Consider the following 26760-nt stretch of genomic DNA (forward strand, 5'->3'; position numbering starts at 1 on the left):
ACCACACCTACAATGAGCAGTGCTATTCATATAACAAAAATTCACACCACCATACAGAACAGTATGACAACATTTGCTAACATCTGTACCCCCACCACCCCCGATGCACATTGCAGCGCTATCAGAAACAGGGAAACCTCATACTGGATGCAAGAACAGGGTGAGAAAAGAAAATCACTTGTATTTTAGCCACTGATTTATCAGTCAGATGCCTCCAAGACTGTAGTGGCAAGAAGCCTTCTGCAATCCCCTGTGCACAGTCTGTGTATCCTGCTGCATGTAGTTATTTCTTAGACATAGGCATATGCAAAATAATTAGAAAATGAAGCACTTCAGCACATACCTTGTTTCACCAAACTTCGTCATGGAACAATAAACCACAGAGACGGAATTTACATAAAATTATCTCACTCCATTTTATTTAAGATTCTTTTCTCCAGTTAGTAAAAGAAAGATGTGTCTCTTTTTATACATATGTACAAGTTCAGTTATAAAAATAGACAGCACATTCAAAGAGGAAAAAAAGGCTTGGCATTTTCTGATTCCCTCTAAACACTGTATATACACATGTGAATCTGAGCGGGGTGGGGTAAAATCTTCATGATTTAACTTAAATATCCCCTCCCCACCCAATTATTCCCTCCAAATCTGTTTTTTTTTAAATAAAAAAAAACAATTTAACTGAACTTATTTCTGCTATTTTCAGGTGTGCAAATTAAAGGCAGAGTCAACAGGAAGCACTTGCTCTACACTGTGGGACACCAGGCAAGGTGCATGAGACTGAAAAATCCTTTGCTGCCTTAGCTAAGATCTTCACCTCGTAACCTGGTTCTCCCTTGAAAGATGAAAATGCCCAGAAAGAAAATCCATTTAATGTAAATGTGAAGGCAGGAGAACTGCCTCCCTCCTTCATCTCAGTGCAATGCAGACAGAATATATATATTTATATTTATATATATATATATATATATATATATCATGCCAAAAGCAGATGGTTCTTGTGCATTCAGAATAGAATACCACAACAAAGAGTTGCACTTAATGGCGTTGCTGCTCTCTAACAACTTTCACTAGCTTCACAGAGCTTTGCTACAGTGCTGGATTCATCACAGTGGAGCAATCCAAACCTGCTGGGTGTGGACACTGCTGACAAATGAGTCTTGCTAAAGAAAAGGAACACAGTGAATGGATGGCTTGGAATGAAAGACATAGTTTTAGCTGAGGACTGTATGGATCGGGAAAATGGAAGCATTCCCCGATGCGCATCCTTTGCGGTATGGCCAACAGTGGTACCTAAAACATGTTTTTAAAAAACTCTTCTATGGCACAATGAGATGAAAACCAGGGACAATTCCCCACTACTCGAATTTCTTCTTGTAATCGCACACAAAATGGCTTTGTAATCTAAAACATTGAAGAGTCCCACATAAGCCAAATCCAAGAAATTGTACTGAAAACCCAATGCTATGAAAGTAAATGTATCCGAGCCTGGGTTTTGCAATGCTAATTGGCAATTTGAAACTTCCTTCTGCTCTGTGAGGAAGAGGCAGCAACATCATTCTCAAAAGCTCTAATCTGTCCTATTGTCATTTAGCCAACCAAGCAGTACTCTAGTAGTTCAGAAGCATGATACTGACAAAAGCCCCTTTCTAGGACGCAGTGCAAAACTCCTCTCTCCTTTCCCCTAGAGTCTATTCTTCATTGCATCCACCATTCATACGCATTAGAACCACCAAGATGTTTGTCCACAGCTCCCTTAAAAACAGGCGCACTGGCCAGAAGGCTCCTCTGAATCTGCGGGGCACCCCCTCCCAAGTTTAGTTGCTGATCTCCTTCTTATAAGAATGGAGTTGAATTCCGTATGAAACCTGAAAGACGAGGGGGGCAAAGGGCGCTGGTGTGAGTACAAATGAAGGGGGAGGAGATCTCGCAGCCAGTCTCATGTGGAAGCCGGATCCTTTCCCTGCATGATTTGTAGGATGCCAGAAAGAAGCCTAATGGAAAAGTTAAGCTCAAGCATCCCAAGTCTCTGTCCCTCCTCATCCCAAATCTGCAAAGACAGCAAATGCGGGCTACACACGGAAGTGCACGCAGAGTACCTCTTGCCCCAGTAGTGCAGTTGTCTTCTCCTCAAGCCCACATGGAAACAAGGCATCATCTGTAAACACCCTTTTGCTGGTAGGCGTGGGCGGGCTGCTTAGGAAGCCGCTATGGAGACACACAGGTTCCAGGGTTTCAGAATTACTATCGCCCACCTGAAGTGTGGGCTCCTTTGTATTGTTTTCGGATTGAGGTTTCTGGTGCCAAGGAACCTGTCAGGTTTAAGGGTTTGGAGGTTCCACAAATGCTGTTTCCTTTACTCAAGGGGGAAGTGGCGCTTGACTGTCCAAAGTCTGAAAGTCCAGCAGGTCGGATGAGAGGAGTCTGAAGAGGGCTGCCTGAAGACATACCTAGCGACAAAAAGCAAAATTCTTCCTCAATGGGCCACACCCAGACTATAGCTTTTTAACTGCATACAAAATTAAAACTGCAGGATTAAGATTAACCAAGAGCTTTACTGACAACTTTAGCCAAGAATTTTTTTTTTAGTATCTTGCCCTTTTACCCCAAGGATACCCAAGGCAGTGAGTATCAAAATCTAAGCCCATTCATTACAGTGGATAGAAAGCTGTCAAAGAAAAGGAAAACATTCTATTTTTTGTACGAGTATTTAGTACTGAGGCTTAATCTGACCAATCATAATTGGATTTTGTGATAAAGAGACTTATTAGGCTAATTAGTCCCCAGAAAGCGAGTGAACCTTTTAATTACGTATAAACATACTGATAGGAGCAAAAATGTGGACTTGAGCCGACAACAGTTCTACCTAACTGCTTATCTTTCAGGGACTAGAAATGAACTTTTATACCATCATATGCGCTGGAACTTCAACATGCCTGGATTTCAAGTGGAGACTTAGATATCCTACAAGGATATCTTCAGGTGTCCTTAAGGACGGCTGAAGGCCTGGTGTCAAAGCATAAAGGGTGTTCAACGCCGCACACAGCCTCCTACCTTTAGACACGTTGTACCCATACGCTGCATATGCGGCTGCTGAGGCGGCGGCTGCTCCTGCTTTGGCACCTGCCATGGCAGCTGCACTTCCGGCTGTGGATTTCCGGCTCCGGCCTTTCCCTGTGCTTTTTGACCCGCCATTTCCACCTTTGGGACGGCCTCGGCTTCTACCTGAATGACCTCGTCCTGTGATGGGCATATCCTGTATTGAAATTCCTTAACAAAACCAATGAAGAAAGAACATTTAGTGATGTGTAACAAATAGTGACTGTATAATTAAATATAATTTAGTAAAGGAGACCAAAATGTTTTGCCTTCATAAACCCCCATCCCCTTTCAAGGAAGTTACCTCATTCTTCAAGGCAGATAATATTCTGTCACAAACAGCAGAGATATTTAGAAAAGTGACTTTGGGCAACAGTCGCCTGCTACCTGAGCCTTGTACGATCGAGTAAGACTACCTCCACTATGACAATCCAATGCTTGTCCAAAAACTAAACTTGTTTGATACATTTAAAAAGACATGCTTGGGGATTAAAATGTATGTCCTTGCTGAATCCATTGTAATTGCTAATCTCATACTGATAAATATATTGTAAAATATTTTACATCAACGTTTTATGATCTACCCAAGTCTACTTGAAGCAATTCAGATTTGTGCCTTAGGAAATGAATTTGTATACAGTGGTACATCTGGATGCGAACAGGATCTGTTCCGGTGCCCCGTTCGCATCCTGAGTAGAACGTAGCACACGACTGCGTGTGTCGCCGCTTCCACGCATTCGAATGACGTCATTTTGAGCATCTGCATTAGCGGCAAAACCGGGAAGTAACGCGCTCTGTTACTTCTGGGTCGCTGCGGAGCGCAACCCAAAAATGCTTAACCTGAAGCTACTTCAACCCGAGGTATGACTGTATAAGCATTTAGCTTACTCTGCTTGATACTTCATCGTTTTAAAAAACATAGCTTAATCTTCCATCAAAGGGAACTAGTTCAATAAAATCATGCACTTACTCAAGTCTATACTATTCTAGCGACTTTTGAAAGCCTTTCTTAGGAAGCAACAACAATGACCTTCCAAATCAATTAAACAAGAACTGCAATTCTTTTTAATTTGGGGTGCCTCATAAGTTTGGTGACAGAGCTCAGAGATACAATGTTTTAGAAATGTTATCTTGTATCTTATACAAGGTCAAAGCTGAACTGCCCTAAATGGCTTCGGCCCAGTATACCTGAAGGAGCGTCTCCACCCCCATTGTTCTGCCCAGATACTGAGGTCCAGCTCTGAGGGCCTTCTGACAGTTCCCTCACTGTGAGAAGCAAAGCTACAGGGAACCAGGGCGCCCGCCCTGTGGAACGCCCTCCCATCAGATGTCAAGGAAATAAACAACCACCTGACTTTTAAAAAATATCTGAAGGCAGCCCTGTTTAGGAAAGTTTTTAATGTTTGATGTATTTATCGTTTTTAATATTATGTTGGGAGCTGCCCAGAGTGGCTGGGGAAACCTAGACAGATGGGTGGGGTATAAATAATAAATTATATTATTATTATAACTGAGGGATGGGGAGTGGGAAAGGCAGTGGTACGCAATGTTCTAACCCAATGGTTCCCAATTAGGTAAGTATTGTGGGCCCCCTACTTTTGTAAATTTTGATATCTCTATGGTAGTTTTTGCCATGGACACCCTGGATGGGTTACACAGACATCCTGGGGTTCACAGATGACCAATTGGGAATCACTGTTCTAAACTGTAAAGCTGATGGCCTGATCCCATAAACCAGTAACATTAGTCAGCTTTGTGGAACTACAGCAACTCCACCCATTACCTGGAACTTGCACTGCTGATAGCTACCATATTTACTTGAGTCTAATGCACCATTGAATCTAATGCACACCTCAATTTTCAGAACCTTGAAACCCAAAAAAGTATTTGCTGGCAAATGTAAATGTGCCATCGAATCTTAATGAGCACCTTAATTTTCGCAACGTAATTTGGCCAAAAAAGGTGAGCATTAGATTCGAGTAAATACGGTAATTAATAGAGCCCCCTTTTCAAGCCGGTAATTTTAGGAAACAGTTGTAACTATTCATACTTGGACAGAATGGAATTAAGAGAACTGCAATTTGTCTGCATTCTGCAATGGCAACTCAGCCAAATGAGTCAGGGAGAAGGATCGAGACCCCCATTTCCCTTCTGGTCACTTTTCTTTTCAATGCCTCCTGCGAGAGACAATGCTGCAGTCAAGAACTAAAAGGGAAGGCAGACCAGTTGAAGGTGTTTCAAAATTTATTTTTCTACTACATATATCTCTAAGCAAGAAACCTCTCAAATACAGTAATGAAAAGAAGTTTGGCAGTGCTGATATGGGTATAGGCCAGTATTATCCTCCTCCTAAACTGTAAGGCAAATGGGGTGCTGAAAAAGACAGGAGTTGCCTAAACCCATCCACTTAAATTTACGGCCGAGTTGAGATTTGAAACAGGAGCCAACTTCATACTTTTGTCCTTACTCCAACTTAGGAAGCTTATTTAGAATCAAAAGAATTAAGCGGTGAATGATCAAGCACATCAGATTTCACCTGAGCTAACAAATCTGAAGGAGACATTATTTGCTAGATTAACTCCAGTCCTGCCCGTAAGCAAATCCAGTGCTCAGAAGCACAGCCATATACAGAGTTCACATTATGCTCCTTATGCGCCATGTTTAAAGACAAATACTAACCATTCATGTTGTCAGACACTGAGCCCGTGATGGAAGCAGGAGAGTTAGTAGCTCTTGACTGAGGCGCTGAAGATGCTGGATCATCCACAATCACCAGCATGTCATTGCTGCTCTCGTCAGGTGGGATGGATTCCATGTGCAACTCACTGTTGATGGAAATCTAGATCATATAAAAATAAAAGTCTGTAAATTCACATTACATCCTGTTATCATGTTATATACCCTTTAAGCTATGCTTTTGGATTAAGCCTGCATGCTGAAATCAGTGCGCTATAGAACTAAAAAAATGCAAGACTATAAAAACTGCTAGAAGCCTTGGAGAATGAAAGGATCCTACTTTGTCTTCTACAAAATATGTTGCTGCCTCCCTCACCTATCACAAATGGGACCCATCACCAAGAAGAACCTCTTTCCACCTGCCATTCACCTATTATTGAGTGTGGGCACTCAGAAGCAGCCCTATGATGCGGATCCTAAATTTTGAGTTGGCTCAAACGGGACAACTTTTAGGGACCATGGTCCCAAGTTATTTCAAGTTAAAGCCAGAACTTTGAACTGAGCCTGGAAATGTATGAGAAGTCAGTGCAAGTTACTTTAAAATAGATATCAGATATATGGTCAGAATGGCAAACGGCAATCTGATGTCTGCCGTGCTAACCTGGAAGTTTCTAAAGATTGGAAAAGTGTTGTAAAGCTATCTCCATCCACAGCTGGTGTACACTGCGATAATCTCATTGCCATGTATGAAGCAGCCCAATGGTGTTGGTAAAGAAATTCCTACCTCACTGAAAGGGCTGGGCATGGCAGAGTCGACACTAACAAATGACTCATCCCCGTCAGCTGAGAGGTTGGAATTATCTGCAGATGGAACAAACGGGATCACCAGATTCATGCCTTCTTTCCTTTTCCTCCCGTCTAACTCGTCTTCCTTCTTCTTCTGCAATCAAATTAAGGAAACAACCATCAAAAGGGCTGGAAAACACGGGAAAGTGGCTAAAAGCAGACCCTTTACTGAACTTTGCAATGCAGTTCTCCAACCAAAAAAATTAACAAAAATGTGTTTTAGTCGGAAGTGTGCTTAAAAACGCATATATTAGTGAAAATAACATGCAAAATGCATTATATTAGGAACAACTGTTTGCAAAAATGTGCATATTAGAACTGTATAAATAATGAAAATTTAAGTTATCTACCAGTAATAAAACTGTTTGAGGATAACAGCAACATTTTCAATGCCGGTTTAAGAAACATTGCTATCCAAAGTAATCTGTAATCTCCATTATTATTATTTCAGGAAAATTCATTTCAGACAGCAAAAATTATATTTATTGAGAATTTTCATTCTCTTCAGAAGTGAGCTACAATCAAATAAGAATGACTAGAGTCCCACTTTAAATCTGAATTAACCCTATATGTGGAAAAGCAAATATAAAGCAAAAGACAGAAGAACATCATTCTTAAAAACAGAGACATATCCATATCCATTGGAGAATTTGCATCACTTGCTCTCCCAGGAAGATTGAACCTCCTTGATCAGGAAGGCACTAAAATTAACCTGAGCGGGACAGGTGGCCTTACTGCTCCTGAAGGCAATAATAAAAAAAATCATTTAAAGCAATAATGTAACAAAATAACAGGAGTGTTATTTGAAGTACCTTTTCAGCATATTTTTCCCTCTTTCGTTTACGCTCTTTCACACGATTTGTCTCCTCCTGCTGCCGCTTCTCCTCCTGACGCTGGCGCACTACCAGTTAAAAAATAAAGTCAGAAACCATTATTTACCAGAAGAACTGCAAAATTCTTGCAAAACACAAGAGCCCAGTTGAACGCAATTGGAATAGGCCTATGTTGGTCCTTTAACCTCCTTTAGTCCCAACAATGTAACTTCATCCATTCTCATGGTTCCATTCTCCGTTCCCTCAAAAAAGTCTATCAGACCCAAATCCAAGAATGGTATCCAACAAAGTAGTTCCATTAGCACAACTATTTCTGATTGTACAATGGAACTTCCCCTTCCACTCATCTTTCTTGGACACACCATGTCCTCCCCAAATCTGCTTCAGAGAGTTGGAGGAACACTCTCTGGAACAGTCAAAAAGAGAAGCCAGCATTTTTGCTTTTAAATAGGAGCGTGACTGTGAGATTCTTAAGCTTTTAGTTTTGTAAAACAGCACTCTGCAGCAAAAATGCAGTCAAATGTCTCAACTCCCTTTAATCTGGATACTGAATGCATCTATTTAAGGGTGGATCCAGATTAAATAGTTGTGCTTAGCTCCCACTGAAATAAATGGGAAACGATCAAGACATGACTTTCTGTTTGCACTTATTTCAATGGGACATAAGCACTTAGCTTCTTCATCGACCTCATTTTATAGTTATTGATACAAATAAATTAGCAAACAAAAACACAGGCCCACAGTGGGAGCTGGTGAAGTATATGACAGAGGTAGGAGTATGGACTTGCACATACATTTTTTCTCAAGTTCTTCATCATCCAGAAGCAGACTAACCACCTCCTTGGGTTTCAAGGTGTCGGGTTTGAAATTGCCACCTGAAATCACCATCCTTTGAATCTATGGAAAAGAAAGAATGCATCTGAAATTTTCTTCTCAGATTATTTAATGCCAGAGACAATCAAGATAAAGTGGAGGCACTTTATCTAATATCTATTAGATTAAATGTGCGAGAAATATTTTTTTTAAGTCTGAACTTTGAAAGTTGTTTAAAAATGGCAATGTTATTTTGTAATTCTAATCCCAAGAGGCACTCCATGGCACAAAAATGTAAGTGTGTACCCTAAAGTGGTAGGGGACGCAGGTGGCGCTGTGGGTTAAAGCCTCAGCGCCTAGGACTTGCCGATCGAAAGGTCGGCAGTTCGAATCCCTGCGGCGGGGTGCGCTCCCGCTGCTCGGTCCCAGCGCCTGCCAACCTAGCAGTTCGAAAGTACCTCCGGGTGCAAGTAGATAAATAGGGACCGCTTACCAGCGGGAAGGTAAACGGCGTTTCCGTGTGTGGCTCTGGCTCACCAGAGCAGCGATGTCACACTGGCCACGTGACCCGGAAGTGTCTTCGGACAGCGCTGGCCCCTGGCCTCTTAAGTGAGATGGGCGCACAACCCCAGAGTCTTTGAAGACTGGCCCGTACGGGCAGGGGTACCTTTACCTTTTTACCCTAAAGTGGTAAGAACTTTGGTGCTATGTACAATTTACCCATTACTGCCGAGTGCTACACTTCATTACAGGCATATAAAGGTAATCATTTCCCATTAGGTGGTATTATCTTTGCCGAAGATTAATGTCTGATTTCTCATCAATCACAGCTCAATTTCCTTGCTATCCCTTCTACACCACATTATTCCATATTTTGTTACCCTTACCTCACTTTTCTCCTTGGCCCTCTGCAAGATGCGTTCCTCTATGGTGCCTTTACAAATCAACCGGTACACAGTGACCTGTTTGGTCTGACCCAGCCTGTGAGCTCGATCCATGGCCTGCTGATCTACGGTTGGATTCCAATCACTATCGTAGAAAATTACCTGTCAGGGCATTTTTTTGAGGGGAAAAGGTTACAAATACAAAACTGATTCTATGGTCACCACCCAAAGTTTGTACTGCACTTTAAAATGATAGTAAACAGCTTTGCCTTCAGAATGATAACATCTTAGTGATTTTTTTTGGGTCAATCCAGATACAAGTCCAGTTCTGTATAAGACCATAATTATTTAAAGGCTGCTTTACACATTACTATTACTAACATGGAGATCAACTTCATGCAGCAAAAAGCATGTGCACAATTCACATCTGAAATGGGGTGCAAATTATTTGTTTTTCCAGGTTTAGATTACTGGCCAGTCATAACACTTCATGAATTATGTGAGGTTGTTTTCTTTTCTTTTGCTACACTATAATTGTCTTCATACTGGAAAAAACACAATGCAAGAAGCAGCCATCATATTCAGATTTAGGAAAGCAAAGGTAGTGAAACTATATTATATCAAATAATTCTGTACTACCAGGAATATCCAAGCTCTGTTAATTAATCAGACTATAGTAGCTTTATGCTTTTTTGACATATCAAATATCCTGTTTTAGTGCTTCTTCCTTTCTGCTGAGTACAAACGATCCTGGAATAGCCCACAGTGTTAAGAAAACATTTTTAAACCAAGCTGTTTACTCACCGTATCAGCAGCTGTAAGGTTAATGCCTAAGCCACCAGCTCTTGTGCTTAACAGGAACACAAAGATATCATTTCTACAGAGAGAGATAGAAAGAACAAAAGCAACCATTGCAGTTGTGTTGCAACATAAACATTACTTACGACAATAATTAGTATTACCAGGAGGGTTTTGACTTTTGCAATCAAAGACAGAATCACTTCACCCAACAGTTTATTATTATAATACCAGCATATCTGCCTTGATTTCTAATATTGATTTTATGCTACAGGACTTGTTGCACTGTGGAACTGTGGCTTTTTGATCTGGCTAAATCTTTAATGATGGGAAAGAACTCAATGCTGAAATACCACCACAAATTTCATCGCATGAAATTACAACACAAAACTCCCATGATTTTCCGAGTTAATGGGGGTGGCAAATTAATTTTGTTAATTTTGGAAACCGGCATCAAACTTTCATTAGATTCCACTAGATTTCCAGAAGTGGCTGTTTACAATGTGTAAAAGATAACAAAAACCACAGAAACTGCAGGGTTAGGAAATGTCAGGAAAAAGTACCGTTGGTACTCACTTGAAATGTGTTTCTAAGGAAATGAAGAACCAACACAGCCCTAGTGTTTAAGTGAAATACTAAGGGTGATTCTTTGGACCCTCATGGGAGGAATTCATTGCAAGTGCCAGACGGAACAATCCATGTTCTCCTCCCCTTGTGTGCTGATCTAGGGGGTTCTCCCAACCCCACAAGATCCAATTTTGGGGGAGTGAGGGGGTGAAGACTCATTGGGCAAGAAGCCCTTGGTTCAGCCTTCAGCTGCCAAAAGTAAGTGGTTGCATCCCACCCACAGTTTAGATGCTGAAGAACGACAGTGTAAGTACAGTTTGTCATAAGCTGGGATCCAATGGGTTGACTGTGCAGTTTCACTTACAAAGGTTACCTGGCTCTTCCTTTCCATCACCCCTTGGCATAAGCATATTCCTACAAGAAGAATGGAGGGGTCCCAACACTAACCATATTCCACAGGAGGACAGAGGAGCCTGTGTACCTGGTGACTTGGAAACTACTTAACAGAACCCTGTCGCTATAACTCAACAGAAAAAGCAAAGGGAAAAACATACCTGTTCTGAAAGTCAGCTACCATATCTCTTCTTTCAGAGATTTTTGAAGACCCATCTAAGCGCATATATGTATGCTTCCTGTAAACCATGTACTCCTACAAGAAACCCAGAACAAAATCTCAACATTTTTTATCTAGATTTTCAACAGAACAAACAATTATAATTGTTTTGAACATCACAGTGCCATGCAATATTGTGCAAGCTTCCAATATGCCAGAAGGTTACTAATGTAATTTTAAAAGCAAAATAATCTGTTTGCACCATGCAGTGCTGCAAAAACATACTAATCCTGAACCTGTTGAATTAAAACCTGATTATTAAAAAAAGACTGAGGTGCTCAGGAAGCCTGTGTCATGTAGGTACTTCATTGCTCACCATTCAGTTAATATTCATTTACTGGGCAAATTACCAAGCGATGTTCAGTCCTTTGTTCGCACCATGTACTTAACTATTTCTAACCTCCACAGCCATTGTTATAATCTAAAATCCATAAACAGTTTCAGGCCTCTTTAAGTTTAATTTGTATTTCAATGTGCTCAAAATTATATCCAAGACGGTAGATTTTTGTTATTAATTCACAAGCTCATCTCACTCCTTTTACTGTACATTATTCTGTACATGAATTAATCTCTAAATTAAATTTGATTTTAATGTATGCATGTACTTTATTCTCTCTCTCTCTCTCTCTCTCTCACACACACACACACACACACACACACAAACAAACAAACAAACACACGTGAGCAACAGCAATGAAAGAAGCCTGAGGGGGACTAAGGAGTACAGGAGCACATAGTTCTTTGCACCTTTCTAGGTTCAGAATAATATATGAACATTTGCTTGGTTTACAAAACATACAATACACAAAGTTTAATATTTTTGGTGCTGAATTTATTTTCAATTAATGTATATAAAACTCTGACAACAGACTTGTTTCTGGGGGGAAAGTGCAATCAATAAACAAGCTTTGGTATAGCTCAAGGTCATAATGCTGTTGTTGTTAACTGCAAATATCAGGGTTCATATCTCCACTCAGCCATCAAGCTCACTGTGTGATCTACAGCCAGTCACAGTCTCTCAGCCTAACCAACTTTCATGGGGTTGTTGCACGAATAAACAGGAAGGGGGAGAAACAGGTGCAGCACCTTAACTTCATTGATGGAAAGGTGTAATACAATTAAATAATTTTTTAAAAGGTTTCACTGGGATCAAAGGAGTTGGGTGACTCAGTGGTCTCATTTGAAGATAAAACCAAACCACGTTTGTTTAGCTAAACTGTAGCTTGTTTGCTGCACTGTATCCAGTACTGTAGTTCTTGTTTTTCCCCATCCATAAAAATAGATCTTTGAAAATGAGGACAGCCTGCCAAGTGCAGACAGAGTAAGGGAATAGGTGTTGTGTTTTATATTGTTTAACTGAGGTATGGTATAAATATTGAGCATGCTAAAAGGTAAAGGTAAAGGACCCATGACAGTTAAGTCCAGTCGCAGACAACTCTGGGGTTGCGGCGCTCATCTCACTTTACAGGCCGAAGGAGCCGGTGTTTGTCCGCAGACAGTTTTTCCAGGTCATGTGGCCAGCATGACTAAGCCGCTTCTGGTGAAACCAGAGCAGCGCACGGAAACGCCGTTTACCTTCCCGCTGGAGCGGTACCTATTTATCTACTTGCACTTTTTGGCGTGCTTTCAAACTGCTAGGTTGGCAGGAGATGGGACCGAGCAACAGGAGCTCACCCCGTCGCGGGGATTCAAACCGCCGACCTTCTGATCAGCAAGCCAAGAGGCTCAGTGGTTTAGACCACAGCGCCACCCACGTCCCTCCATTGAGCATGCTGCGTGAATGCAAAAGAACAGTAGTGTTCTTGCTGTCCATCTTTTTGAATTATTAAAAAATATATATGAAATATAAAGAATATTCTTTCAGGCCTTGTGCATGAAAAAATGTTGCAACCACAAACAAAAAATAAGGATAAAAAACCAAGTTCCTATTTAGAAATCAAAGAAGAAAATATTAAACTGCAATCAATGCTTAGTTCCTGGAAGGATACTATGACCTCAGTAGAGTTCATCTCCCACCAGAGTGGCTTCCACTGAGGAAAGGGGTGGTATATTAGAATCTGTCTCAAATAGGTTAAGTATGTTTGCATGGATTAAGGAGGAAGAACTGAGCTAAGGCTTAATGAATCATGGTAGCTCTTCTTGCTAATATAGACCAAGACAGTTAGAATGGTAAAACATAATTATTTAATGACAACTACGGTATTTGGGATGTTAATAACAGCATAATAATTACAGTGGAAGATTCAAGAGTTTTTGCAAGAAAGTCTTTCAAATAGTTAACAGCACACACTTTGTTGACTCTTTTTTATCTTTGTAGCTTTTGTAAAAGTAAAAAAGATACTGCTAATCCTAGAGGGATAGTTATATTAAAACCTCTTGAATATCCTCCCATTAAGCCTGCTCAGCTGACACTGTCAGCATGACACTAGGAGTACTAATCCTTGAAAATAATGAAATCAGTCCTTGGTAGAGTGTGCTGGTTTACTGAGGCAACAGATAAAATAAGTAACTTCATTTCTTCCTTCCTTTGGTCCACTGCAAATGACAGGGACTTTACAATAGGAAAAAAATATACACCATCCAATAGTAATTATTCAAAACCAAGAGCAACCAAGCAATTGATTTAGAGCCTGGTCCAGTAATTCTACTGAACTATGATTCTGTAAGTGGTCCACTTGGTCAGTCTGAAATTGACATGGTTATGCTGGTGCAGCTAAGCATCTAGGACTTCACTTGGACAGCAACACAGAATGGCATGACTGCAATGGGCCAGATCTTACATAACTTAGGGACAGAGCAGAGAGTGGGGGAAAGTATGCATGATTCTCTGTAAATGTATGTCCTGGTCCAGCATGCTGCTGAGCTAGCAAAAGCATGCAATCCACACAGCCTCTCCCTTCCTTAAAAGATTTTATTTATGTCAAATACTATATTTCCTTAGCCATTAGCTTCAGTTTCTCCTTCATGCAGGGTAAATTAATCCTACCTCCAACAAGTCAATCATCCGTGTCATCTGAGAGTAGATCAGGACTCTGTGTCCTTGAGATTTCAATCTTGTCAACAAAACATCAAGGGCATAAAGTTTTCCACTGTCTGTGATCAGACTCTCTTTGTCTAAACGGAAGGAAGGGGGGAAAATATTTATTTATTTATTTAACTTGTATACCGCCCTATACTCAGCCTCAGGGTGGTTCACAGGATAAAAATCACAATATAAAAACACAAATTACATAATCAAAATAAAAAAGAGAACATTGAGAACAATGTGGGGGCATTATTTTTGGGTGGGGGTGCAGCAGGGAGAAGGCTTATTTCTCCCTAAGTGCTATAACCCCTAACACAAAATGCCCCTGCATTACAATTAAGATCCAAAGGCCTGGGTGAATAAGAATGATTCTGCCTGGCACCTAAAAACAGTTAGTGATGATGCCGCCAGATGGTGATTGTAACCCGCCATGAGATCTTATGGTGAAGGATAGGCTAGAAATCAACCAATCACATAGAGGAAACTCGTTCCACCACCACTTCCCAATAGAATGTATGAAATCAGAATGGATAAATTAGTTACTTAACAGTCTTTTAAACTACTTTACAACAGGCGACCCAAGTTCACCAGGAACCAAATAACAGGAAAAAGAGTTAAAAAACAACAAAACGCAAGTATTTTTAATTCTTGCATTTTTCTTTAATATCACATTTCGCCTGCACTAGTTAAATTATTTTTCAACTTTGAATAAATCCTGCCACCTAACGTTGAAAAGAATACCACGAATAAACAATATTTAACTTTTTTCATTTGACTGCACTCTGCTCCTTTACCATCTCTAGGGGAAATAAACAGAACAAAAGAATCATTTGTTAAATAACACCCAAGATCCGATTCTACTCTGAAGATAAGATTTTCACATTTGGTTCAATGGGTTGTATTGAATGGTATCACTCAGAATGGGGAAGGAAACAGTTTCTACTGATTCTCCTGCAGCTCCCCCTCCCCAATCTGCTCTAGAAGACTGGGGGGCCTTTTGAGCAGAATTTGGGGTTCAAGGGGGCAGAGGAGGATGCAGCCTTGCTGTCAGTTATGCAACACCATTGGATAAAATCTAACAAACATAAAGGGTTAGATGGGAAAAGCTGTCTATTTCTGGCGCAAAATTGTGTTGTCAGGTTATAAATCAAATGGGCCTCCTTTCATTTAAGAGAATTATTACTTTTAATCAGACTTATCTAGACTTGGCTGGGGAATGAGAAGATGCTATGATGTTACTGTCTGGGGAAGAAACATGTCTGGTCAAAATGACAGCTTAACAGAACCCCAATTATACAGTCCCCTCTCCTTCGGAGCCTGACTTAATCTTAGTTCCCTCTAGGGAATTAGAAAATGCACCTCTGCTGGTGTAAAAATAAGAGTGAGAAGGACCAAATCATAGTTTCCAGCCACTGCCTCCCTCCTCTAGAAGGCTGCAGGGCATAAAGGGGTCAGTGCAGAGCTAGCTAGCACTCACAGTAAACAACCAGCAAAGTTGGTGCTTTTTATCAATGCAAAAAGGACTCAGACACTTCCTGCCATTTAATCTAAGATCATTTCTCTTTCAAAGAACAGGAAAGGCCTCCAGAGATTCCCACAGTGATCGCAACTACAACAGTCTGAGAGAGGAGGGCAGAGTTAACTGAAGTAGCAGCTGTTTTGCTGTTCACTGCAACTTTGGAGCCTGAAAACCAACCTTGTATCGAATTGCTCCTTGAGTTTAATTCACTTGCTCAAACAAGCTTCATCTTATCTATTATTTACTGTATTTTTATCCTGTTTTTCAGACAATTGTAATCTTGGCAAAGCAGCTCACATCAGTTAAAGAGAAAAGAGCGACAGGCCTTGGTGTTCTTACATTCCCATTAAAAAAACCCCAGTGAATAACTCTGGAAGTACTATAAATATTTCAACATATTCCACATTAATAGGGGTGTTAGGTACGTTTTTGATTGGACACCTCAGGTAAAGGTTGTAAAACAGGCAAACTTGCAATTAAAATGCATGAAGCTGACGGCTGCAAGATCAGAGGCCCAAAATTTATGTGACAATGAACTGATGGGTCAACGTACAAAGTACAGTCGTATCTTGGATCCTGAACGCCTTGCAAACCGGGAAGCGAGTATTCCGGTTTGCGAACGTTCCTTGGGACCTGAACACCCAGAGCAGCTTATAATTGGGTGCAGGGAGCTCCTGCAGCCAATCGGAAGCTGCGTCTTGGTTGTCAAACATTTTTGGAAGTCAAACGGACTTCCAGAACAGATTCCGTTCAACAACCAAGGTACGACTGTAAATTTAGTTTTGTGAGCTGACATACCAAAGAGGTTGAGAATGAATGGTTTGAACAACCTAGCTTTAATAACTGTTTTGAAGCTTATCATATACTTAATGTTAACCACGTTGCTCCTTCTGTAAAGTACTTGCTCAATATCTTTGTTTCTTAGCCTCCTCACTGGTTTTGACAGGAACCAGAAAATAGGGACAGCTGGGATATATGGGAGTGGATGAAAAAGGTAAAGGAAGAAGATCAGTTTGAAAATGCCAGACTAAACTAGTGAGTTGCGGATTTGGTCCAGATACCCAGAATGCTGCAGAGACGAGAATCACAGAATCAGAGTTGAAAGGGACCCTGAGGGTGATCTAGTCCAACGCCCTGCCTATGTCAGCACAAGAAAGCTATCAAATAGGCTCAATTAGGTAACCACTGATCGTTCTCTCACACACCCAACTTTCCTACAAGTTTATTGCAGGAAGATTTCCCAAAAGGAAGTATGAATTATTTCCCAGTTTGTCGTCATGTAATGCATGGGTAGAACATACTAGCATACGTAGATAAGCAAAGTAATATAATCCACTTTGTTATTAAACTATGCAGTTATAGAGCTGTTGCCTACCTGGTATCCTGATGAAAGACCAGCCGTTTTGAGGTCTGACCCCTAATAATCCCCCTGGAAATTCCGGAAAGAACTGAGAGCACCGTTTTAGCCAGCCAGCTGCTAGTTCAGGCGCTCCATGCAATACACATTGCTTTGCTTCAAGGCTTCCTCCGTCTTTAAGTGCTCTGCGCTCATATTCTGCACTCCGATCATTGCAGTAGAAATCCCGTGGCACAGCTGTTACCTGTGGATTAAAAGGGTATAATTATACTGAAGAGATAATGAAAATATTGGCTGAGATTAAATATCAGTAATAAGTGAGGTTCCTTTAGCTATATAGTACTGATTCAAAAACGGTTACAAAACTACCCGATCACTCTTATCTTTCAAGATGACTTGTAACAGTGGCAGATGTCAGCTTAACACTTCTGAAACCTTAGCACCCAATTAGACAGACAAAATTCAGAAGTTATGTGGTTCCTGCCTACAGGGATTCAAATCTATCAAAGTTCAAAGGATATAGGAAAGGACTTGAGAAGGGGAAAGGATAGATGGCAAACCAAAGTGTAGTAAAGAAGGAGGAAACACAAGGCTTGATGAAGGAGAGGGAGATGACTTCATATCATATGCAACAGAAAAAGGGAATGGCATGGCATAAGGCTTGAGGCGAAGGTAGCTTTAAAATGCCAATCACTGTGCTCATCCTCTCTTTACTGGAGAACCTCACTGGGTATGCTTTGGTTGCTCTGTACTTCTGGATCATCCTTTAAGAATTATGTAACGGACTTGAGATTTTGATTTACTCTAGCCTGTTTATACAGTGAAACCACTAGTCAGAATCAATACAGCATGAATTTCACTGATTTAGCATGCAGGAACACACGCTATGTAAATGCTATCTGAACTGACTCAAAAATGCAATAGAATCAGAAAAAAATGAATTAGCTGGTTTTGAGATTAAACTGCACTTTACTACGAAATAAATAAAAAAACAGTCCAGTAGCACCTTAAGAGACCAACTAAGTTTGTTCTTTACTACAGCAGCCTTCTATTTGTCTATTTTTAATAGCACAACAGACCAGACCAGTTCCTCAGGTACTTGACAATTGGCAAGAGACATGGTAATTGTGGAATGCTCATTTAGTGTCAAGTGTGTCTTCTATCTATCTGGCATCTATGCAAGGCCTTCATACATCTGGTAGTGTCAGCCGTAAGATAAAAGCTGCCTATAAAAATCCTCTTTCCTATTCCTTCTGCAAAGAAGGAATGATCTCTTCTTGAAACTTGATTGCACTTGTGTCTCTGGGAATCAACTGCAGTGATTGTGAGGCTACTCTTCTACACTAGATGTGCAAATGGCATTGGACCTTTAAGCCATCTGAGTGTAGACATTTCGCACAAGGCCCCTACATTAGCATCACAGTATGTGGGCTTCAATTGTGAAAGTCAGGTTTTTTTAACACAGCGCTTTCTTTAAACTCAACGCAGTTCTGAGCTATCCAAACGCAAAATTCCATTTCCGTATTTAGAACACTGAGGTCTTCAGTTTATCTTCCTTTGCATGTCACCTTCCCTACTGTCAGCTTCAATATAAATTACCCAGTCAAACAGTGCTGCCAACACAGGAATCTAATCTTTATACCAAAGTAGCTATCTTGGACCATCTCCATCATTTTTAATCTTTGCTGCTATCTGGATGGAGTAGAATGTTAGCCAAACAGCTGTTTCTTCCATGGCTGAATAGCTGAATAGTCTCAAGATAAGGAGTCTGTTCCAGCAGACAAGGTTGCCTTTTGTAAAAAGCTATAGTACTCTCTTATCTCTCCTCAACAGGCTAAAATGCAAGTCCATGGTGCCATCCTGTACAGCAAATACGTGCTCTCAAATACATTTTCACAGCTAAGCAGTGAAAGCCAAATCAACAACAAGGTAGATACTAGACTCGGTGAGAAAGACAGGGACTGCTGTATAAGCCATAATCATAAGTTACAAACTCTGGTTATCCATCTGCACAGTAGCTGTTCCGGAACATCTGTCATCTAGAGAATTATTCAACAAAATGCAACGACAGTGAAAAAATTATCTTGTATATATGGCAGATTTTTTTTTGCCATCTACCTTTTCACATGCAGTCCCTTGCACTATCTTATCTGCTGGTTGGAGGGTCCATCAACCCTTCGCAGCAGATTTTCAAGGGACATGGGGAGACTGACAAAAATACCACCCCCCATTTCCACTGGTGGGAGCATTAATAGAACTCTGTTTATGGTATACTCCTGTCAGCTGAGTCTCAGTTAGGATCTAAGCCAATGTTCTTAACAGTAAAAGATAAAAGAGCACTATTAGGTCTGTAATTTATCTCATATGTCTACAAGCATCTTATCAAAGATATTGGGGTACTAAGAATAATTGATCACAGTTGTTCTTTTAGGACAAATAAAAATAAATTGTCCATCAAGATCTTAACTCCTCCTTTCTATGAAAAAGACAGACACATCCAACTGTGATATCTTTAAAATCAGAACTTATAAAAGAGCATGTGAGGTGTGGGAGACAGGGTAAAAAGTAGCCTAAGGCACATACACATAGCACCAAATCATGTATTGTATACAGTTTTGAAGGGAAATGGTGTGGCAAGATGTACAATGCAACATAGTTGAGACAACGAAAAATCATCCGAAGTCACTTATGGAACACAAGGGTAGAGATTTGGGTGGGGGGCTTAGTTAAAACACACAGATTGACTCATGTCTGTATAGCAAGTGTGGGGGACAGTTGCCTCCCAGATGTTGCTGAACTACAACTCCTATCACCTTGGCCACTGCCCATGCTTGCTGATGGGAGTTATAGTTCAGCAAGTCTGCAGGGTCAAAGATTTCTCAGCCCTGTTGTAGAGGGACACAAGTGCACACTGCGGAAAGGGGCAGCAATTTAAAAAGTAGCTTTTATCAAAGAAACTGAATGCAACTACAGCAACTTATTTTGGGGGAGTTAACTAACTAGTTGCCAGCTATGAAAAGCCACAGCTAAGCACTCAACACTTTTTCTAGCAGGATATACAATGCTGCACTGCCATCTTCAGACAAGAGATGGGAAATGAAAAGAGCAAGGTTTAATATACGGAGTCAATACCATCTTTTTCTGACTGACTCATTCACTAAAGAGGGGGGAAATTATGTGCACTGCTTTACATGGAAATGTTTCCATCTCATATTTTCCCTTCTATTACCCATTAGATACAACAGAAGCAAAGTATAAAATATCATGGGCTGATACAGGGCTGCAAAAAATTCCTACAGGATAAAAGGCACCTCCTGTAACACAGACACAAGGGGAAGATTAGAAGCATGTTTCCAACTTTAAACTAACCAGAGTTCCTAATTACATCAGAATTTGGGGAGACTCTTAGTTTGAAATTCTGGTTTGTTCAAACAAGCCAGGATTAAGCCATGGTTTATTATCCTGGCTCGTTCAGATGTTAAAGGAACTTTGGTTAGCACATCTGCTAACCAAGTTCTGATCTTCTTGCAGCCATGCCAGAATACTAGAAGGGAAGGTCTTTTATTTGTGTGCACATAACACAAAACTAGGGACACGGGTGGCACTGTGGTCTAAACCACTGAGCCTCTTGGGCTTGCCGATCAGATGGGGTGAGCTCCCGCTGCTCGGTCCCAGCTCCTGCCAACCTAGCAGTTTGAAAGCACGCCAAAAATGTGCAAGTAGATAAATAGGTACCACTCCAGCGGGAAGGTAAACAGCGTTTCCATGTGCTGCTCTGGTTTCAGAAGCGGCTTGGTCATGCTGGCCACATGACCTGGAAAAACGCCGGCTCCCTTGGCCTGTAAAGCGAGATGAGCACCGCAACCCCAGAGTCGTCCATGACTGGACTTAACTGTCAGGGGTCCTTTACCTTTACCACAAAAATATTTCAGAATTGGGCTAACAACATACTGTATATCCCAGGATCATGAGGATAGTAAAATAAGTCATTTTGTATAGAGAACTCTCATGGTATTATTGAAGAATCATTAAAGAGATGATGGGAAGCATATAAAAATTTAGAGCCTAATTTTATATTGCGGCAGGAGTTAAGATCATATTTTGCACTTCCAGATTTGCAGCCATTGATGATACTAATCAGTGCTGTAGAAAAACTGCTGACAGTAGTTCCTAAACTCCCCCCTCCATCGGAAAGGAATTTGCAGACCAGTTTGAGAACCTTTACTACAATTAATGCTCAATAGGCTAAATCTTGGAAGGCATGTGGTGAAGAGTTCAGTAAGGTGGCTCTTATATTTCATTCCTCATATGTCAGCATGAAGGTAGCCATATCTTATTCAGACAATGCACAAATATGTGTTATTACTAAAACAAGTACAGATCACGAATGGAATGGAACATTTGGGAGGCTTTTGAGATAAGGGTTTTATGCTCCTTGCCTGCTTTTATATGATTATTGCTTCATCATACACTGCAGTATTTATTGCCCTGCTCTTGCTTTCAAATAATTAGCAGACATTATGCTGAGGAGTGTAAGTTAAGGTCAAGCAGATGCCTTCACTGGTGGCAGGTATCTCGCTAGACAATCCTCAAACACATTCAGGGTGGGGAGGGTTTTCTGGTAGCAGATGGTTAGCTGTATTTCTGGAGTCACATCTCGTTTATTATGGCCTTTCGTATTATGTTAACAAACAGTGCTTGCAAGAAGCCAAACACTCTCCAAGTTTATTGACTCATAAAAATTAAAGTGAATATGCAAGACATGCTCCCCTCTGCCATTTTACTAGGATGTGATCCCTCCACCAAAAATTAATAATTTATATTTCATGGAGTTTGTATGAAGTGCTGAGCACTAGAAATCTGGTATCCTGAAGGGCCAATTCTGCAGCAACAAGTCATTTCTTCTGCAATCCTGTATAAGCTAAATTCTTATGGACTATTAAATACGTTTGAGTTTCTCAGTAGCCTAAGAAATGTAAATGCAGGTCAACAGTTCAGTAACTGAGTTAACTTTAAAAACAAAAGTAGAGAGGGAGAGGAGACTGAGATCAGGAAAGGCTAGGAGGGTCTAAGACAGGATCTCTGTCTCAGTGTTGAGCAGCTATCACATAATACTGTGCTCATTACTTTATTTTATTTACTGTAGCGCAATACACATTGGTTCACCTGGGGGGGGGGGGAGTCTCAATTGCTACTGAAGCCCTGTGAAGAATGTTACTGTTGATGGGAAAGGATTGAATCTGCCCATTTTGCTCCAAGAGACACCTGTGTGTTGCAGTGTCAATCTATATGCTTAGGCTTGACCAGTGCAATCTGTGCATTACAAAATTTGAGTGTACAGATTGCATGGATCAGCCATACAAACATGATGGCCAACATATACACATCAGGCAAGGCAGATGTAAAATCATTCTCTTCATCAAATGTGGTATTTCCAGTGGACTTGAGTTCCTACGGTTAAGCAAAACTAGAATCACTGTTAATGAAATACAAATACAATAAGACACAAACTAAGTGCTCTCTGGAAATATCTGGGAACTGGAAAACGTAATCAGAAGAGGGTAGAAAGGACTTCTTTTTTAAAAGACTTACCCTTGGGCTCACTACAGACAGGAAGGACGGCAGCTCTGTGATTTGACAACACTGTTTCCATGAGGTAGCTGGTCGTTGATGGATGATGAAATCAGAGTAGCCAATTACTGCTTTACAGTGGCCCGTGAACACAAGGTTCTAAAAATTGATGAAATTAAAAATGTTTTGCGAAGTTTTTGAAGAGTTTTTTTCATAGCAGTTGTATCCTAATATCATAAAGGATACAAATGAACAATTCCCAAATATTTAATTTGAAATATGGACCTTTTTTCTGAGAAGACATTCTGAGGCCACTACCACCACTGCTTAATTTTTTCTTCAGCTTTTACAACTACATTGGGCAGAATTACAACATGCAATACTACTAAGGAATGATTTCTACTAGAAAAGAGATCAATTTACATATCCTGTCCTCAGTGTTTAGTTCTGAAAGTTCTAATCTTTAGCCAAAGTACTAGGAGAAATATTTTATGTGTATACAAGCAAGACTCAACTAACGTTGGGGTTATGTTCTGGGGACAGCACCTAAAGCCAAAACCACATATAGTTGTGTTTGATGGCACAATGTTTGCCCCCCTCGGACGTCCACCCCCTTTTTAATTTTTGCTAAGTGTGTAAAGTGGAATGCATGTAAGTTGTGAGTTACCTGTATACAGTAGTACCTTGTTTGTGGCCAGGATCCGTTCCAGAGCCCCGGACGCTAGCTGAAAAGGACACAGGGCAAAGCGCCGCATCTGCACACACACACGGAGCAGTTTGTGCTTCTGCGCATGCGCGAAGCATGATTTAACAATTCTGCGCATGCGTGAGTGGCAAACCTGGAAGTAACCCGTTCCGGTACTTCCGGGTTTGCCACAGACGTTCGCTGGAATGGATGCCAGATGAGGCAGACGTTCGCATAGGTATTACTGTATACAAACATGTAAAACACAGACACTAAGTCCTTATAGCTCTCATGCAATCTGGTTTTCATGATTGGCCATGGGAATATGTGAGATCGCCAGTGGTTGTGAGCAAGAGAGACGAGCCTGCTGAATCAGGTCAACGGTCCTCTAGTTCAGAAGCTGACTAGACGCCTTTTGTAGTCCTGCAAGCTACAATCCAGCTACAAGCACAACTGCACTCTGCCCAGCTGTATTCAGAGGCATAACGCCTGCAGGGCGCATATGGAAGCTGCAGTTGCATACAGTGGTGCCTCGCAAGACGAAAATAATCCGTTCCGCGAGTCTCTTCGTCTAGCGGTTTTTTCGTCTTGCGAAGCAACCCTATTAGCGGCTTAGCGGATTAGCGCTATTAGCGGTTTAGCAGCTATTAAAGGCTTAGCGGCTTAAAGGCTATTAGCGGCTTAGAAAAAGGGCGGGAGCGAAAAAATCGCAAGACTCGCAAGACGTTTTCGTCTTGTGAAGCAAGCCCATTGGGAAATTCGTCTTGCGAAGCGCATCGAAAAACGGAAAATCCTTTCATCTAGCGGGTTTTTCGTCTTGCGAGGCATTCCGTCTTGCGGGGCACCACTGTAAACTGCTTCTATGCAGAGATATATATGTAGACGTTTTTTAAAACTGCAAGGACCAACTCTTTGTAATTAAAGGTTCTCTCATTCATCCTGGTCAAGCTAACAGTACCTGAAGTACACTGGAAACCTGTTCAAGTTTCCTTTATGCATTATTCACTCTAGTCACTAAATTTAGACGAAAAACAAGTCACACAATGTCCTCCTTGTAATGTAATGCTAAACCTTGGGCTCACACTCTCCCCAAGTCTTTGGTGGAGTCATGAGGAGAAATAAGCTTTTGTTTCTGCTTAAGATGAACTGCCATTCCAACCTAGACAAACTGTAGTCTATCTTAACTACAGTTAAGTTGAAACAGGCCCATTTCGAACCATAACTTTTGAAGTTGGCTTGCTTCAACTAACCACAGTTAATATCAACCAATGTTTAGGGTTTGGTTAGAAGAATAAACTACAGTTAACATAAAACAGAAGCTTTAGATCTCCTTCTTGCAGTCCCTGGCTGGAGGGGGAGAAAGAAGGGAAGAGCACAAAAGTCTGAGGTGCACTGTAGTAATATTAAACCCCCGTTTAGCATTGCATCTGAATGCAGCCACTAACTATTGCTAATCTTTGTTGTAAAAGGAGCACCAGTCAGTAGTTTAACGATTCAAACACTATGTACATAGAATAATGATCTTCCAAAGATGTGTCATACGAACCTAACAAAACAGGGACTAAATGGTCTGGTGGGCTACTGGAATATGAGACACAGTAATTTTACAAACGGTTGGTCCAGAAAGATACACTTCAAAAGCCAAAATGGTTGCTCTTAGCTTGGTTTTGACCCCTTCTCTTCACAAGCTCTACCATGCAAAAAACCATACAGGCTTTAGGGATTACAATTGCCAGATCCTGCAAAAGTGGGACTGTTAGTGATCCCTTTTCTACCATTAAATGCTGGAGCGAGAAGGAAGTCATTACAGCATATGGTATAGGGATATCATTTCCAACCTGTGACATAAAGTTAGTTATTACCCCTTTCTTTAACAGTCTGAGATTACATTTATTATTTAAAGTGACAGTGGGTGGGGGCAGTTATAGCACAACCTTTTCCCCTAACTGGATGAACAGAAAGCATAGACCATCTTTTATCTGCATATGCTAATTGAGCATCCCTACATTACAGGTTTCTATTATTCTTTTTATGCAAGGTCTTTCTGCCCCTAATGCAAAGTTGGCATGGGGACAAGGGTTCAAATTCATTCAAAACCAAAACATTTGAACAAAAGGATTGCCTGGTGCAGAATCTTATTTTATTGTAATGCCAAATGGTTAACACAGGTTATGTGTGGGTGGGCTGGAAATGCTTTTCCAGCTTAAAAATATTTTTAGATACTTAATACTATTATTTGCTGCTGCAGGTTTAACACTGATGCGTCTTACCACTTTCAATGGTTCTAATTTTTCCACACCGAGAAGCTTCAATATTGGGTAGGATGTAAATAACGTGATTAAGTAACTAAATTGCCTAGAGTATACACAACCCTGACCACATTATTCCACTCCAAGATATATATCTCTCTCTCTCATCTATTTCTTTCTTTCTTGCTTGCTTTCTGTACAATTTCATTTAACTCAAGCAGTTTGACTTGCATACAGCTGAAAGTATTGCTTACCTGCAGCAAAGTGCAGCTGTGCAAGTTGGGGGAGGAGAGTGGAAAATCGACATCCAGCAGGAAATCTTTATTCTTCAGACGCCGGGTCTTATGCTGGTCATCTTCCTCTGGTTCCCTCCAGAAACGAAAGTGGTGGAGCCTGTAGGCGGCTTTCAGAGACAGGAAAAGAGCTAACCATCTGAAAGAAATCACAGTAGACATTCTTATTCATACCTCTGCGAATGAGAACTTAAATACAGGCATACCTCATTTTTTTGTGTCTCACAGATATTGCTCCTTGCGAGGACGCGTGTGCAGCTGCAGGCAGCCCGGCTGCTTCCAGGGAAGGGAAGCTCACCACCCCCCCCTCTTCTGGCCATGGAAGTGGAACTGGTTAGGGCTGGAGACAGGTTTGTCCCCTCCTCTCTTGCAGCCAGGGGGCCCCTGGCTTAACAGACTACAGTATAGTGTACACATAGTGCACACATTTTATATAACAACAGCAATGGATTGCTTCCCTTGTTGTTGTTGTTATCACTATGACCATTTTTAATGCCTGATTATAGGTTTTGTAATTGTCCAGTATTCCAACATGGAATATATATAGCTATCAGCTGTAAACATTTTGCAATGACAGATACATGCACCCATTTTTCCAGCCTATTTATATGCAAGTGATTTTTGAAAGAACCCCCCGCCCCAGTCATTGTTTTAAGATTCAAACAGTATTGCTCACCTGGCTAGATGTCCCTGATGCATGAGGTTAGCAATCTCTGCTGGAGAAACATCAATAAACCGTAGGAAAGAGAAACAACTCTCTTCTTCAGCACCTATAAAAGTGACACAGCTTGGAATAAGCATCTGCTACAGGAAACAACAGACATAATACAGTGCTGAAAAATGCAGATTCCATCTTCTTAGTACCAAGCTACAAAAGTACCATTATACTGGGTGCTAATATGTTCTAAATTGAAGTACAGTTGTACCTTGGA

At 40.9% G+C, this 26760-nt stretch overlaps 1 protein-coding gene across 3 annotated transcripts in view; it reads right to left on the reverse strand.

Annotated features, from left to right (window-relative positions):
• Window positions 1–391: 391 nt before the first annotated feature.
• Window positions 392–26760, reverse strand: part of INO80 (INO80 complex ATPase subunit) — a 53695-nt gene continuing 27326 nt past the window's right edge. For 2 of the 3 annotated variants that reach the window (XM_081886412.1, XM_081886410.1), the window contains exons 23-36: window positions 26505–26598; window positions 25790–25967; window positions 22623–22760; window positions 17049–17274; window positions 14116–14243; window positions 11071–11165; window positions 9956–10028; window positions 9155–9313; window positions 8249–8351; window positions 7434–7522; window positions 6560–6715; window positions 5779–5938; window positions 3055–3270; window positions 392–2450 (exon numbers count right to left, since the gene is read on the reverse strand). In XM_081886412.1, the coding sequence (XP_081742538.1) occupies window positions 2245–2450; window positions 3055–3270; window positions 5779–5938; window positions 6560–6715; window positions 7434–7522; window positions 8249–8351; window positions 9155–9313; window positions 9956–10028; window positions 11071–11165; window positions 14116–14243; window positions 17049–17274; window positions 22623–22760; window positions 25790–25967; window positions 26505–26598 (2021 nt within the window). In that variant the 3' untranslated portion in view covers window positions 392–2244. The remainder of the gene's footprint in view (window positions 2451–3054; window positions 3271–5778; window positions 5939–6559; window positions 6716–7433; window positions 7523–8248; window positions 8352–9154; window positions 9314–9955; window positions 10029–11070; window positions 11166–14115; window positions 14244–17048; window positions 17275–22622; window positions 22761–25789; window positions 25968–26504; window positions 26599–26760) is intronic. The other variant, XM_081886411.1, reaches the window with a different exon arrangement.

The sequence above is a fragment of the Podarcis melisellensis genome (genome assembly GCF_964234715.1).
Source record: "Podarcis melisellensis genome assembly, chromosome: 1".
Lineage (NCBI taxonomy): Eukaryota > Metazoa > Chordata > Lepidosauria > Squamata > Lacertidae > Podarcis > Podarcis melisellensis.